Source organism: Malus domestica, chromosome 06 (assembly GCF_042453785.1).
Source record: "Malus domestica chromosome 06, GDT2T_hap1".
Lineage (NCBI taxonomy): Eukaryota > Viridiplantae > Streptophyta > Magnoliopsida > Rosales > Rosaceae > Malus > Malus domestica.
Genome location: NC_091666.1, coordinates 302,382 through 317,366, shown reverse-complemented (window position 1 = coordinate 317,366; position 14,985 = coordinate 302,382). Strand labels below are relative to the sequence as shown.

Here is a 14,985-nt window from a genome sequence, read left to right as displayed (position 1 = left end):
CAGTGTGTCCGAAACACAGGATGTGGTACACAGTACACTACGTGTCACTATGTAACTGGTGAGATAATCTTCACTTATATAACGACACATGGTTGCTTTTGACACTATTTTATCCTATTTTGGATATGAGAATGTTTGGATTAAGAGAATAAAAATATTTGGGACACACGAGATTAGTCCCTTTTTTTCTAGACCTTGTAGTCCAAGTAAATTGTGATCCAACAGTAAGTGACCGTTGTTTCTTTGAACAGTAAGATTGAGGAGAACAGGAATATGTATGATATAATGTTGAAAGTGTTCATTATTTTTGTTTTAATAACATGAGCATTGCAACTTTTCTTCTTCAGCATCCAAGTCGCATTTAAAATAAAAGAGTTGAATCTAAAACAAGGGCCATACTACTACTCCATCGTAGCGCTAGTAACAAGCATCATTAGATATATTTTTGCTTAAATGATATTTGGTGCTAGCAACAAACGGATATGGAAGTTGATGTGAAGTGTACGTAGAAAGTGTGGAATTTGATGGCAGTAGGGAAAAGTATGCTTTGGGATGTGAATCAAAACATTTTTTTAAGAAGAATACGAAGACATTGGGCGTTTCTTCTTATGTTTTTGTGTGTAAATTTGCGGGTTTGAGGGCTCGGTTGCAGACAAGGTTAAGCTGGCGGAGGAGAACGTCCACCACCTTTGCCGGCGTGTCTCGAAATATCAACTACTTAACTTGTACACTGTCAAGTATACCAAGTGAAGTCTGTGTCTTTAAGGCTAAGAAAGAACATGAAACTTGTGTCAACGTGACAGGAGCACAAAATAATATATTTTTCCAAGTGGGAGTGGAGCCAACTGTCATCAATGTAGTGCAATAATATTAAGAGAGAGCTGAACCCAAAAGAAACCTTAGTGACTCACAAACATCATTTCATCCGTTCCAAAATTTCACAATCCTCAATACTTATTTTACGGAAAACAAAGTTGCGTCAAAAGCAAAAACAAAACCTGATTATTCCAGTAATTCCACAGTTGCGAACCTACACTTCCGCATACTTGGCCAAAAAACACTAGACATGACGATGCAGAAGAAATTTAGAATTCAGTGCACAATAGTTATCAGCACCAGTAAAGGTCTATTGAACACTAAGTATACATTTAAAGGGTCGATTGGCCATTGATAGGAGATGAGGACATAACCGAGAGGACTTCTGTCACAGACGCCATCACACTCAAAGCTGCTTTCAGAACCTCTTGCGAGCACCCAGGCTTTACAATGGTTCGAATCTGAAGCAAGACAAGACAAGGAAACCATGAGAACTAAAGTCATGAATGCAATACAATCCAGGCCGACCAAATTTAACAGCATTCATGATTAAAATATAACACAAGGACCTGCTTATCCATCCTCTCGTGCAGATTTTCAACTATATGAGACTAGCATTCTCACACGATTCACTATAATTTCCTAATGTGTATGTGTCAAACGTGAGATTTTTCAGTGTGTCAGGAACATGACCCGGTCAAGTTTCCAACCAATTGTATTATGATAGTGTACCGGGCCGTGTTCCCGGCTTGTGTAAAACAAAGAAAACAGCACCGAGAGACAAGAGTGTGTAGCATTTTGAGTACCTTGTCAAGATACTCCTGCAGTTTCTTGATACGCCCCATGTAATCCTGGTCTTCAACACATAGTGATACAGCCTTAGAATCGGCACCAGGACCATCAAACTGCAGAGGCCCTGGGTTTCTGTAGATATCATCAAGCAGGAATTTTGTAGCATTTTGCCTCAACAAGCTGCAACCAAAGTCAAAAAGCACAGTGGAATCAGAGATGACTATTCATTCTCAGATTAACATTTTGAGTTTGATATAAACAAGACCCAGATTGTGACTTACTCATATGCTTTGCCTTTCAAATCTACAGTAGCGGGATGAATAGCTGGTTTTCCAATTGAAGCAGTCCCAGGATTTTGAGCCCAACGCTTAACAGTCATCATTGCCTAACAATGTCAATCAAATCCAGTCAGAGGAGTCAATGCCCCAAATCAATAAAACACCCCAAGGAACCATAATATGAAAATTAAGAAAACCGCATTATAGAAAAAGAAATCCGTACAGTAAGTGGAGCAGCACCACAACGCCACTTATTCACAGGATTCCTCAAGTTAGTTATAGTTGCCATGTAACCATTCAAACCAGCTGCGAGAATATGGTAGCCAATGTGCCCTAGAACCTGTAAGGGCATTAATCACATTAAAAAGAAGCATAATAATAGAATAAAGGCTGAGGAGACGAGGCACCCTAGACAGTAGCATACATAAGCATAGTCACAATCGAACTTTGATGGTAAAGACCCCCGAGCCTGATAACCGAAGAAGTGGCATATAGCATTAAATTTCTTCCCCTTGTATGTGCCCTCTTTCTGCTCAAATAACCAAACACATAAGCAATAAAAGTTAGTGAATAAACACATAGAACTTTCTTAACTCAATCTACTAAAAACCTTCTGCCTATATAGAGAACAACAACAACAACAACAACAAAGCCTTTTCCCACTAAGTGGGGTCGGCTATATAGAGAACAAAGACAGAAAATACAAATAGACATTAGTCACATCACCAAGATCTGGACATGCACATACAAAAACTGTTGAGAGAGAGAGATCATACCTGACGCTTATTCATTTCCCCCTCCACAAGATGTGCAAGAAGTTTCTCTGTCTCAATCTGTACATGAGAAAAAAAGAAGAGATCAAGTATCTATAGATGAGTAATTCCATCAAGAAAATACGGGTAAATATGCAGCCAATTACCTGGGATAGTTGCGCAGAGTCATCTGATTCAGGCAAAAGTAGTACCTGCAACAAAAAAATAAAAAATTGGACCCTATTATTCGTCGAGATCAACTAAATGACAGCCATAAAAGTGTCTAGACAACCGTTTTTTTTTTTTTTTTTTTGTGGAAACCTCAGGACAAGCAGCGGAGTTGTAACCTGTTTCTTGATAAATGGTGGCAAGAATTCAAACAACGCAGATGCCCAAGGTGAAAGTTGAGTAGAAATTTTATCGGCAGATACTCCTTGCCTGTGCAAACCATGAATTTCCTGCAAGGAAAAAGACTCCAGTATGAGCATATAAAGTTATAAACTAAGGCCAAAATTACAAGGAATAACCATAGGAAAATAAAATTGCTTTTCCAGTGAATGGAAAATAAAATTGCTTTTCCAGTGAATGGAAATCAAATGCATCACCTAATGGTATAATGATTCTTGAATAAAACACAGAATGAAAAACATCATTGGAAAGTTGTCACGTGTGGGAGAGAGAGAGAAAAATTTGCACGAGTTACCTTCAAGAGGGCATACACCTCAGGAATGCTTTCTATGAGTCCTTCAGGTAATAGGATGACACCATGATTCTTGTCTGAACAAGATGAAAATGAGTTAGGACAGGAGCACGGAGACATAAAACCCCACAATGACAAGAAAGCAACTGAACTTATTTCAAACCTTGTGCTGCACGGGCTTCCACTGCATCACAAATTTGTGTTGTAATGTCAAAAAGAGTTAGCTTTGATGCCGCCACCTCCTCACCAAGAATAACCTGCAAAAAACATATAATTTAATATTGAAAAAAATAACTCAGGAAAAGTACAGGATTTTAATGACATTTAGATTAAATCAGCCGTGGACAAGGAACGCTAACCAAATTTGGATGGGACTGGAGGGTGCACTCCAACGCAACATGTGATGCCTTCCGGCCCATGAGTCGAATGAAATAATAATACTAGAAAAAGAGAGCCACAGGAGGTCAGCATAAATAAAGTTGTGGTGCACAGAACCAAAATAATATAATAAAAGAACATAACAGAGACTAGGGAATGACAAGTTCACTTAGAAGAAGTAAATTGCGATTCAGGTACATTACCTTCTCTGCTGAAAGAGCATCAGTGCACATATTGCTGATTAATTGGGAATTGACCTGAGTAAAGGAGAGAGTATAAAATTCAATTCATATAACTATGTGCAACAATGTACAAAAACCCAAACAAGACTACATGGTTATTCTATGACCAGCAAAAAAAATTCAAACAGTCTTTCTTTTTCAATTGGAAAGGAATCGACCAGTGTTACACAACCATACTGAGGAAAAAACATGGAGTCTAATGATAAATAAAAAACATTCCCTTTTAAAGTAACTTAAAAAGACCCACCAAAAAAACATAAAGATGATAGTAACAGGAAGCTGATAAAGCTCCCCCATCCCCCAAGAGAGTGCCTTTCTCTTGCAGATAAAAAGGGTCAAAATAATTTGACTCGTACCTTACATATTGTATCAAAACCAACATTTGCTTCGACAAACTGGTTCTTAAGATCTCCATTCAAAGTGACAGGAACACCAACCACCTGCAAAAATTAAAAAAATTCAATCAATATTGTGGTACCAGATATCTATAACTTACATAAGGTGAGATCTAGACAGTTACATTACAAGAGTAAAATATAAACTACAACTAAATTGCCACATACAAAAAGAACCTCAGCAAACAATTAAGTAACGATACAAAATATCATGTGAAAAGTACCTTTGTTGAGCATTTTGCTTCCGCAAATGTCTCTGCAAGCTGGGCGGCATCGGTATTTGATGTCACACCTTCAAGAAAACCAACTTAAGAATTTAATTTATGCAAATAAAAGCACATCAACCAACTACCAAAATCATAAGGCAAGTGGCTTGTAGCTCAGTTGGTTAAGAGTATTCGCCCTTGCATCCGAGGTCCCATGTTCGAATCCCCCTCCCCGTAGTTTAATGTAGAATATCCTGTCGTTCGTAGAAAAAAACTACCAAAATCATAATCATCAATTACCTCCAATAATGACAAGGCCATCCAATTTCAAATCCTTGCATGCGGTAAGTGTAGCGTTGACTTGCTCAACTGTTCTAATTTGGTCTTTTGTCCTTCCCAGCAAATCATAACCACCTGGTATAGCGAAATCATATCACAACTCATAAGTTTTAACAATAAAAAAAGTATTCCTTCACACGGGAAATTATCTTCCTATCACTACCTACCTTGGTTTTTGTAGGTTGCAAGAATTTCATCTGTTATCTCAAGAGTTTTTTGTGCAAACAAACCTTCAGAACCCCCTGTTAACAGATAAAAGTGTGTCATAAGTAATGTCAACTTCCTTAATGAGTGAGAAATACAAGATTCCAGAAAAATCAACAGCAACTAATCAAATGACTTTACACATACACAAAACAATAACCCAATGCAAACAACAGAAAATTTAGATACAATGACCAAAACGAAATAAGTGCATACCCAAAAACCCAAGTAAGGTATTGTTAGGGTTGTGAACTTTTAGAGCGTTGTGAAGACCCCATATAACATTATGTCCTCCGGGTGATTGTCTCCCACAAAAGACAACTCCCACCCTGTTCAAATAGAAGAAATTGAATAATTAAGCAATACTTAAAAATATTTAATTCCATTTATATCATTGAAATAACTCAAACACCGCCACCAATGGGGTGGGAAGTAGTATAATTATTACACAACTGGTTATAATTGCAACATATGTGCATACCTAACAGGGGGATGCTCAGTAATAACCTGAGCACCAGGGACTTTGGCAGTTGCCCTGAGAAAGTGAGCCAAAGGCTGACCGTAAGTGTGGGGAAAGTAGCGACTGATGGTGTGGGAATCGGTGGGATCTAAAGATGTGGTTGTATCACCAAATTCAACCCTCACGGTAGCTCCCTGCGAGATGACAATGTATAACAAACAAACACGACCATTAGTAAAAATCTCAACAGCCGGGGGGAGTAAGAGATGGATTCACCAGTCACCCCATTAAAACATAGTCGATCAACCCCGGAAATCTAGACAATTATGAACGGAAATCCTCTAATCAATCAGAGATGCATAGGAAATACACTTACAAAGTCCGTTCTTATAGTATATCAAGTCAAACAGTATTAAACTTAAGTCAAACATTCAGATTTTAGAGTGAGGTAGCACGGTAACGCCATGGACATGATTCTTATATGTAATTGCATGTTGGATAGAAACTCTAAGACTAAATCATGCTACTACTGTATCCAAAAACCATGCTACCAAAAATTCAAAGAATCAGTAGCAAATTTGCAACAGTTACTGAGCAGGCAATGCTAGTAACAAATAATAAATCAGCAAAAACACAATATAAACAATAATAACCAAAACAAATCAATTCAGCTCGCTTCAATCCTACCAAATAGATCCAACTGTAACTGGATCCAGAACTAGAAAATTAAAAGTAATAACGACAGAATCGAGGTATATAAATATATATATATAGAGAGAGAGAGAGAGAGGGACCTGGAGGCAAGGAGGAAGCTCGGGTTGGTATTGGGATCGGAGTTTCTGAAGATCAGAGAGCTCTCTGGGAATGCCGTAGTCGGAATCCATGGCGCCGGCCGATTTGGGGGGAGAGAGAGAGAGAGAGAGAGAGAGAGAATTTGGTGGGTGTGGTGTTTGGTGTAAAGCAAAACTACTGCGGTGAAGGTGATAACGGGCCTTTCAAAAGACGGCTTTTATAGAGTGCAAAAAGGGCCCGGCCATTGGCGATACTACCAACCCGATACCTTTCACATCTGCTCTCCACGTTTTTAACTCCAAATTCCCCTGCTATTTTTCTTTTATTACGGCCTTGCCATCAACTATATTTTCTGATTGACTGATTTGCCCCAACTTTCTTCTATTATGATTCTCGTCCATTCTTTTCCCTGGTTTTGTAACAACTGATATTTTAAGCTTATTCCCCAAGAAAAAATAGTAAGGCATGATTCACGGAATAATTATTATCAAATCAATAATAAATTTCTTTCTTGTTTGGTCTTTTATCGATAGATTTTTTTTTATTTAAATTTGTCATTTGATCAACTCTTCAATGCTCAAAGATGCCTTATGTTTGAATCTTCATAGAACATATCCCACAAAGATGGGATGGGGAGCTTGCATGGACTTGTAAGTAAGTGAATTACTATATGTTGATGCACAAAATCGGGAGGTCTTGCAACAACGTAAATTCGACCGTGAAGCATGCAAACACCCAAGAACACAAAGATGTATCGTGGTTCACCCCAATGTTTGGGCTATGTCCACATTGATGTTGATTGTGTTCCTCTGTAATTGTATGTATGGATTACAAAGTGTTGTTGTGTTTGTGAGGGTATTGCCCTCTGTTGGGTTCACAAAGTCCCATTTGTGAGGGGGGAGGAGTCTCATTTTATAGAATAAGGGGCTCCTCCTTTTACATAATCATATGGGCTGGGTAATGAGGCCCAATGTATCAAAGTCTGAGGCCCAATATGTGTGGTACCAACAGTAGTCCCTCAAGTCTTCAATCAAGAGAGTCTTTTGCCCGGAGACTTCAAATCCAATCCATGTACGGGCCGAAGTGGCTAGATGTCTTGAACTAGTACTCAACCCAAAGCAATGCTCAACATAAAGCAATACTCGGCTAGAGGTATCACACGTTATGAGACTGCTCAGGTGGAGGCGATGCTCGTTGCGAGGCTGCTCGGCTAGAGGCTATGCTCGCGGCGAGGCGTTTGCTCGGCTGGATGCTATGCTCGTTGCAAGGTGGCTCGGCTAGAGGCTATGCTCGCTGCGAGGAGGCTCGACTCGTGGTATTCCTCATTGCAAGTATCTACTTTATGTCAACATGCACTCAGTATGAGTTGATTCTTGACACGAATCGGGTCCGCTTGTCGAGTTCGCATATTGGGTCTATGTGTCGGAACCGCAGATTGGGTCCGCAAGTCAGGTCTTTGAGTCGAGGTCATCGAGTTAGGGCTATCTGTAGGGTCATCGAGTTGGGTTCGGGCACATAGGTGTCCCAATAAGCGAATGTCCGAGCAAGTGGGTGTCCGGTCAGACAAGAGATTTACCATAAGCACGTGGTTCATCAGTCTATAAGTTGGTAGACTTCTTTAATCAGCAACAATGTTGATCAGTGGATCTAGTTACTCAATAATTCCTGACAATAAATGACAGTATAAGTATGACCGTATAATGAATAAATCAAATTGACAAAGTTTGTCAAGGCAAAAATATTGTATTATGTGCATTCTATAAATAAATAATTTATTCAATCGTGTGGTAAATCACATGTTGTATAAGTGACATAGTTTAATGGTAATCATATATTCTAGGTCATGAATAAATATTGTATATATGTCACCAGGTAATGAATAATATATATGTATATATATAGTATATATTTTCATTCAAGTTGTTGATATCCAATTTGATCAGATGATGTGATAAAATAATTATATAATGTAAATGGTCCACGTTTTATGGTAGTGATCTTATAGTGATCAAAGTAATGATAAACATCACAAACAATAATAATAATAACATAGTAAAAGTAAGAATTTAAGGCAATGTGACCCGACATAATAAGCACATAAGTGTAATCATGTAACTTTATTATAATGGCAATGGGCACAACTAATATATATATATATATATATATATCCCTTCATGATGAAAGTTTCATCCAGTTGGTGGTCGAGGAATGAAAGTGGCATGACAGGATGCATCATCCACTGGAGAGCTGAGAGCACCAAAATCTCCCTTCTCTGAATCGTTTCCGCCTCGAAACTTCATGTCCTCCACTTAAAGGTCTAAAAACAGGACCTTCAGTTTCTTCCACTCTGGCAGCCAGAGAGAGGCAAGTGACGGCCACAAGCTGGACCATCCATGGCTTATCTATCTGGAAATTGAAGCTTGAGATGAACCGATCGAAGTAGTTAACGGCTAGGATTGCAGTGAAGGCTGTGAACCTGTAATGGGCGTTTACTTTGAGCATCCACAGCACGGCATCACGGCTAGCTGCGAAGATCAAAGAGTTCTCTGTTCCCATGAAAACCATGATGGGCTGGAGATTAATCCAGAGAAGGCTAATGTGGATTACGGCCAGGAGTAGGATTAAAACCATGCGCTGAAGGGAGAGGGAAATGAGGTCATAGTTCTTGTTGTCGTATGCTTGGCTGCAAACAGGTTCGAGGTTAGATGCTAGTCCCATCGGGACAGAGTATCCAGTGATGTTGGTGAAGCCGAGGGACAGTGCGCCATCGGCTAGCTTTAGACTTCCAAGCCTGCCCAGGAATAGAACCGACACCGCGGCTCAGATAAACACCAAACAGTTCATGGCTGTTATGGGAAACGCCATCCCCCATAGCTCTTTAAGCTCTTCCAACACATGAGAAGCAGAAGGGAACTTGTGGAAGCAAATAATCGGGTCCTTATATGCCATTTGTGTTTACTGCACAAGAAAATGGTGGTGTTTTTTTTCTTCTTTTGGTTAGCTTGTATAATCTATGTTTGCAGAAAACCAAAATAGGAAGTATGGAGTGAGGGAGGAGAAAAGTAGAAAGCTTTCTGAAAAAGCCCAAGGAGGGAGATTCTTGGTTCTTGGGTTGTGCAGATTCACGGTGGTGAGATGAAAAAATGAAAGAGAACCGACATAGCTTTTCGTGTCGTTTCTCACAGATGGCGCCAAATGTTGATGCATAAAACCGGGAGGTCTTGGAACAACGTAAATTCGACCGTGAATCATGCAAACGCCCAAGAACAAAAAGATGTATCGTAGTTCATCCCAATGTTTGGGCTACATCCACACTGATGTTGATTGTATTCCTCTGTAACTGTATGTATGGATTACAAAGTGTTGTTGTGTTTGTGAGGGTATTGCCCTTTGTTGGGTTCACAGAGTCCCATTTGTGAGGGGAGGAGTCCCCTTTTATAGAATAAGGGGCTCATTCTTTTACATAATCATATTGTCAGTTCATTTTATAGTGAAATCAAACTTTCTTCATGATCTTTGACTTCTTATTAGAGGTTCAAGTTTTGGTTTTAAATTGTACCTCTAATTATACTTTGCGTTGTGCTATTTCCCACCTCCACTTTTTACCTTTCTCACACCTTTGTTAATTTTTGTCTGTTGAACTTTTTCAATTTATTCGATCCAGTGGTCGAAAATTGAGAAGAGTGTGTAAGAGATAAAAATGTCCACATACCCTATACTTTTGTCGTTGCAATCCCTTCTCCCAATATGTGAGCAACTTGCATGAGTTTTGTGTCAATTATATAAAAACATGCATAAATTTTTGTCTAAATATCTAAATATTTTACAAACATCTATAAAACCAAGGTACCCGTTTTTCTCCCCAAATCAACCCTTCTCCCTATTGCACAAGGTTTTGCCCAAACCAACAAATTCAAAAATATAAAATTTATAGATATAAAAACGAGAGAAAAAGTTAAATTAACTTTTCTATCATCATGTGCATGGATCACATTATACGTAGATCTTTTGTCATGTGTTTTTATATATACTAATCTCCCTAAATAATTAGGTTGTCAATTTCTCGCTTGCCATTCAAGTTTATACCCTCAATCGCATCTTGTTTTTATTGGTGACATAATCCTTCTCTGTTTTTCTAATTTCTAATACGAAAGCATATTGGTGACATAATCCTTATCTGTTTTTCTAATACAAAAGCATATTGGTGACATAATCCTAATCTGCTTTTCTAATACAAAAGGCTGCACAATGGTTTTTGTTAAAAGGATTTGTATTACAAACACAACGCAACAATACTTTATTATTAAAGAGAAAGTAACAAGGAGCCATTGGGGTTAACCAAGTGGTAAAATTGGTATTGTCAGTTGATTTTTTTGGTTCGAAACTCTAGAATATAATTAAAATGACATAAAGTTCTACAATTTAATGGTATTATTTTTCATTTAAAAGGGAAATATCTTATATTCGAATATCGTAGATGATGAATTCAATACCAAATTAAGTTGTCCATTATGTGGCTTTACCGAACTCTCCCTCCTATTAGTATAAAAAAATATCGATGTACTTAAAATAAAATAAAAAAACATAAAGCAAACAGAGGATATGAATAACTTATGATTTTTATATAATTTTATCATTATTTGTATGATTTTATATAATAGTATTATTAAGATGACCGCCCAAGTCCCAACACATGTTGTGTTGCAGCACTAGTTATATAATAATAATGATCGAAATTGAAAGAAGAAAATCTTTGAAGATTAAGATGAGGAGTTGTTGGGGGGCAAACATATGATATGAGAAAGGTGAGACGCTAATTTGATAAATGACAGATCTTGGTCAGACCGGACATTGACTGGAGGATGGAAATGGAAGCATGCGCACATTCGATTTGAATATCCTGTCAAGGCTATTCCAGTAAATTCAAGTCTGCCCCCTGTCTTACCAAACTGCCTGTAACTGAAAAACAATGCTGCGCGCTGGCACTGGATCTCCCACCTACCACCCTCTCACGCACGCCGAAGAACGACAACGTTAGTTGGACTTGGGCCTCCAAATATACTGAATGCCCGAGCCGAACTCAAGTCTATTTCGAGTTGCCTTGTAAAACTTTTGAGTTGCTTAATTGAGCTGAACCGGTACGAGTTTAAACTGTTTTGAGTTGACTTACAACCCTAGTTGCAGCAACAACAACATTGATGTATTTTCCTTTTTCTGTTTTGTCTTTTAGGTTTTTTTTACTCGTTTATGTTGTTCACATTGCTGTCGTTTCTTGTCATTTCATTTAGGATATAAATGATTTTGTTTAGTGTAAACCATAGTTAATCACCATAAACAATAAAAATGCGCTAGTAGGTAGAGTGGGCCTTAATACCCGGTTTAAGTTTTTGGGCCTCATTACTCAGAATGAGTTGTTAAGCCTTTAGGCCCAGTTCTAACAAACAAACAAACGAGTAAAAAAAACAACATAAATGAGTTTTGGAAGATCGATTTCCTCAGAAAAAAAACGTTGGAGTGTCGCTCACGCTTTGGGCTTTAGACTGCCTTCAGCGACTCCGCCTTTAAACCCTCTCTCTTTCCGCGTATTATTCATCAGACCCATCGCCGCCTTTTCCTTAGCTGCCTTTCCGTGCCGCCAAAGTCCGTCGTCGCGAAGCGTGGCTGCCCAAAGGCCACCGAATCAGAGAGCTTACTGCTGTAAGTTCCTCTTCTGCCTTTTATTTCTTCTATTTGATCTCCTAGTAGTGTTGTTGATGTTGTCGTTTTCGTTATATGTCTGAAATTGAAATTGTCATTGAATTTATCTCTGTGATTGAAGGCTTATTGTTCTCAATCTCATTCATCCATTCATGTTAATTGCGTACTTGCATTATGCAGTCGGTCATTCAACATGCTTAATAATACTAATTTTCGAATGCATTTTATATTTCATATGAAAAGTTTACACTCCAAATTGCTGTGCAGAATTTAACTTTGTAGAATGTTATGGAACTCCACAGATCAAATACTTGAAAGTTCAATTTTTATTCTAAGAAGTAGAAAGTTCTATGAAGCCAAGGAAAATGTAATTTTAGGAAGGCATGAACCGATTGAAATAACAGTTAACGGTATTTGTGATTCTCGCAATCTAAGCCAAGAAAAAATGTAATTGTATAAAGCTTAGGTTGGACAGGTTGGGTTTTACATTGATTCATTTTAATTGTGTTTTTGGATTAAACAATACATAGCCTTGCTGAGGTATGTTTAATGCGGTATCATATTATACAATACATTCTTGAACTGTGTGTCCTTAAATCTTATACAAACAAGGTGGCATTCTGATGAAGATTTATGTTGAGGATCTAGCTTGAGGACTTGCAAATTCTAGTCGCTAGTTCATATACAATATGGATCATGTAGATGCATAATAGCCTCTGTGTAAACAGCTCATCTAACAGCCGAAATGCAACTCCTCAATTTGAATCTTCATTAAACAGCCCTTTATTGCACTCATGCATTTGTGTGGATTCTCAAAAGAGAGCCGTATCTGTACAATAAGCCTGAAAGAGTATTCATGTATTGTTGCTTGAAAATAAAAGTATGTAAGGTTGGTCATTTGCTTGGCCATAATCTATTTGTAGCTGGCCTTTGTTGTTTAGTGGAAGCTTGGCCAAAAGGTTTGAGCAGAAAGCCACAATGATTTTCTACATATGGAACATACAAAATAATAGAAAACTGGGCACTGATATTTCTCTAAATGCAAAAACTTGGAAAATAAAAGTGGATTATGGCTGCTTTTTCACACCAAGATATATTTGTGTTTAAAGAATGAAATTGAAAATGTAAATGAATTTTTGATGTCTCTTGTAGTACTTTAGGAAAAGAGGTCGCACTTGGTGCGATGGCAAGTGCCTTCGCCCATGAGCGGTAGGTCTCGGGTTCGAGACTTGGGAGCAGCCTCTCCATAAATGGGGGTAAGGCTAGCCGACATTCACCTCTCCCAGACCCTGCGTAAAGCGGGAGCCTTGTGCACTGGGTACGACCTTTTCTTGTAGTACTTTAGGAAGAAGCAATGTTAGTTCTCAGGCCGAAAAAAAAAAAAAAAAACTTGCTTGAAGGGTTGATATTTTTTTATTCTTAACTTTTATCTAGTAATGCTTTGTGAAGAGAGATATATTTCAGTCTCAAGTAGTTTCAGTAGTCTGAGTCCTCTATGAGGTTTTTAATGTTCTGTTAATGTAAACCCTACATGATACGACATTCTTATCACCATTTTAAATTCCTTTACATAGCATTCTTTTTGTAATTTGGTTCCTTTGTTTGAGGGAAGGTAAATGAGAAAACTCTTTGAATGCCTAATAAATTCTTTTATGGTACTTGTCTGGGTTGATTGTATTTTTTTTTATTGTCATGGTATTGCTTGCTTGTAAGTCGAATGCATGTGTCACCTTAATCACTGCTATTTTTCTTTAATCAAATACAATATAATCAATTCTAAACATGATTTTATTTTGTTGTGCTTCTAATATGCAATTACTGTAGTTCTATTAACTAAGGTATATAGTTGACATCAAATTTTGATCATCCCGTTGACGTTACATTCAGGAGGTTTTGAGGAGCCATGGGGAGTGTTTTGTCTTCCACTACAGAAAATCCTGACCCGCCCTCGTCCAACTCAACGATTCCCACTGATTCTCATAAGGCTGGCTCACCACCAAACTCATCAAATCCCCACCTGGCCGATTCAGATTCTAAAACCCCAGACAAGCAAAATCCAAAACATTCCTTAGATCCCCAATTGGGTAACAAAACCCTAGAAGAAGAGAAGCGTCAGGAAGATGAAGGCCAATCAGAGAATGTTATGGAGGAAGAAGAGGAAGAGGAGGAGGGAGAGTGTGGCTTTTGCTTGTTCATGAAAGGGGGAGGGTGCAAGGAGAGTTTCATAGCTTGGGAAGAGTGCGTTAGGGAGTCTGAGAAGACAAAGGAGGATGTTGTTGAAAAGTGCTTTGAGGTCACCGCAACATTGAAGAAGTGTATGCAGGCTCATTCAGATTACTATCTGCCCATTTTGAAGGCTGAGGAGGCAGCTGAGAAGGAGGTTGCCAAAGAATTGGAGAAGGAAAAGGATTCTGAGAGCTTGGAGAAAAATGCTACTTTGGAAAATACGGATCAAAAGGGTGGAAGTTCCAGTGAAAAAGGAGACAATTAGAGAGCGAGGTGCCTTTGTCAATTGGAAATAGTATATAGATAATTGAGATTGATATTTTCTGAAACTCCAAATCTAACCACCATGATGGGCAGTGACTGAGATTTTTTGTACGCGGCTTTAGTTGCTGATATATCATGTCTCTTACTTGACTTGGCTCTAATCTGACCACGTTCTTGTTGATCATGTTGTTTGTGTAATCGAAAAATTAGCGTTGATTTGCTCATGTGTTTCATATGAGTTGAAAAACATTGCATATATAAGCAGTCATTTGATCTAATTCTATTTATTATAATTATGATGCGAGTAAGCAATCGTGTCCAAGTTTGTGCGCCCTTTGGGACATTTATAAACTGTTGGTAACCACAATCTAGAAGCTGATGCCTCAAGCAAGTTAAGGTATAATTTACCAGATGCAACAAGAACCAAGGATTGTTGCCTCGTGA

The 14,985-nt window shown here is 38.3% G+C and overlaps 3 protein-coding genes across 3 annotated transcripts; 1 reads left to right on the top strand and 2 right to left on the bottom strand.

The window, feature by feature from the left end:
* Positions 1-903: 903 nt before the first annotated feature.
* LOC103436671 (pyrophosphate--fructose 6-phosphate 1-phosphotransferase subunit alpha) lies at positions 904-6,731 on the bottom strand. Its single transcript, XM_008375113.4, has 19 exons — positions 6,357-6,731; positions 5,584-5,756; positions 5,319-5,431; positions 5,066-5,140; positions 4,860-4,973; positions 4,578-4,645; positions 4,315-4,398; positions 3,920-3,973; positions 3,698-3,778; positions 3,502-3,595; positions 3,342-3,415; positions 2,986-3,096; positions 2,806-2,850; positions 2,663-2,719; positions 2,311-2,415; positions 2,110-2,226; positions 1,890-1,993; positions 1,623-1,788; positions 904-1,277 (listed from the first exon to the last, which is right to left on the bottom strand). The coding sequence occupies exons 1-19, from the start codon at positions 6,444-6,446 to the stop codon at positions 1,149-1,151; spliced, it is 1,854 nt and encodes a 617-aa protein (XP_008373335.2). The 5' UTR covers positions 6,447-6,731; the 3' UTR covers positions 904-1,148.
* Positions 6,732-8,586: 1,855 nt separating this feature from the next.
* On the bottom strand, positions 8,587-9,072 carry LOC139197166 (cyclin-D3-3-like). The gene has a single exon (XM_070823918.1). It carries the CDS (start codon positions 9,070-9,072, stop codon positions 8,587-8,589), a length of 486 nt encoding a protein of 161 aa, XP_070680019.1.
* A 2,760-nt stretch (positions 9,073-11,832) lies between these two features.
* On the top strand, positions 11,833-14,691 carry LOC103436672 (uncharacterized). Its single transcript, XM_008375114.4, has 2 exons — positions 11,833-12,051; positions 13,939-14,691. Exon 2 carries the CDS (start codon positions 13,955-13,957, stop codon positions 14,540-14,542), a length of 588 nt encoding a protein of 195 aa, XP_008373336.3. The 5' UTR covers positions 11,833-12,051; positions 13,939-13,954; the 3' UTR covers positions 14,543-14,691.
* The last annotated feature ends 294 nt before the right edge of the window (positions 14,692-14,985 follow it).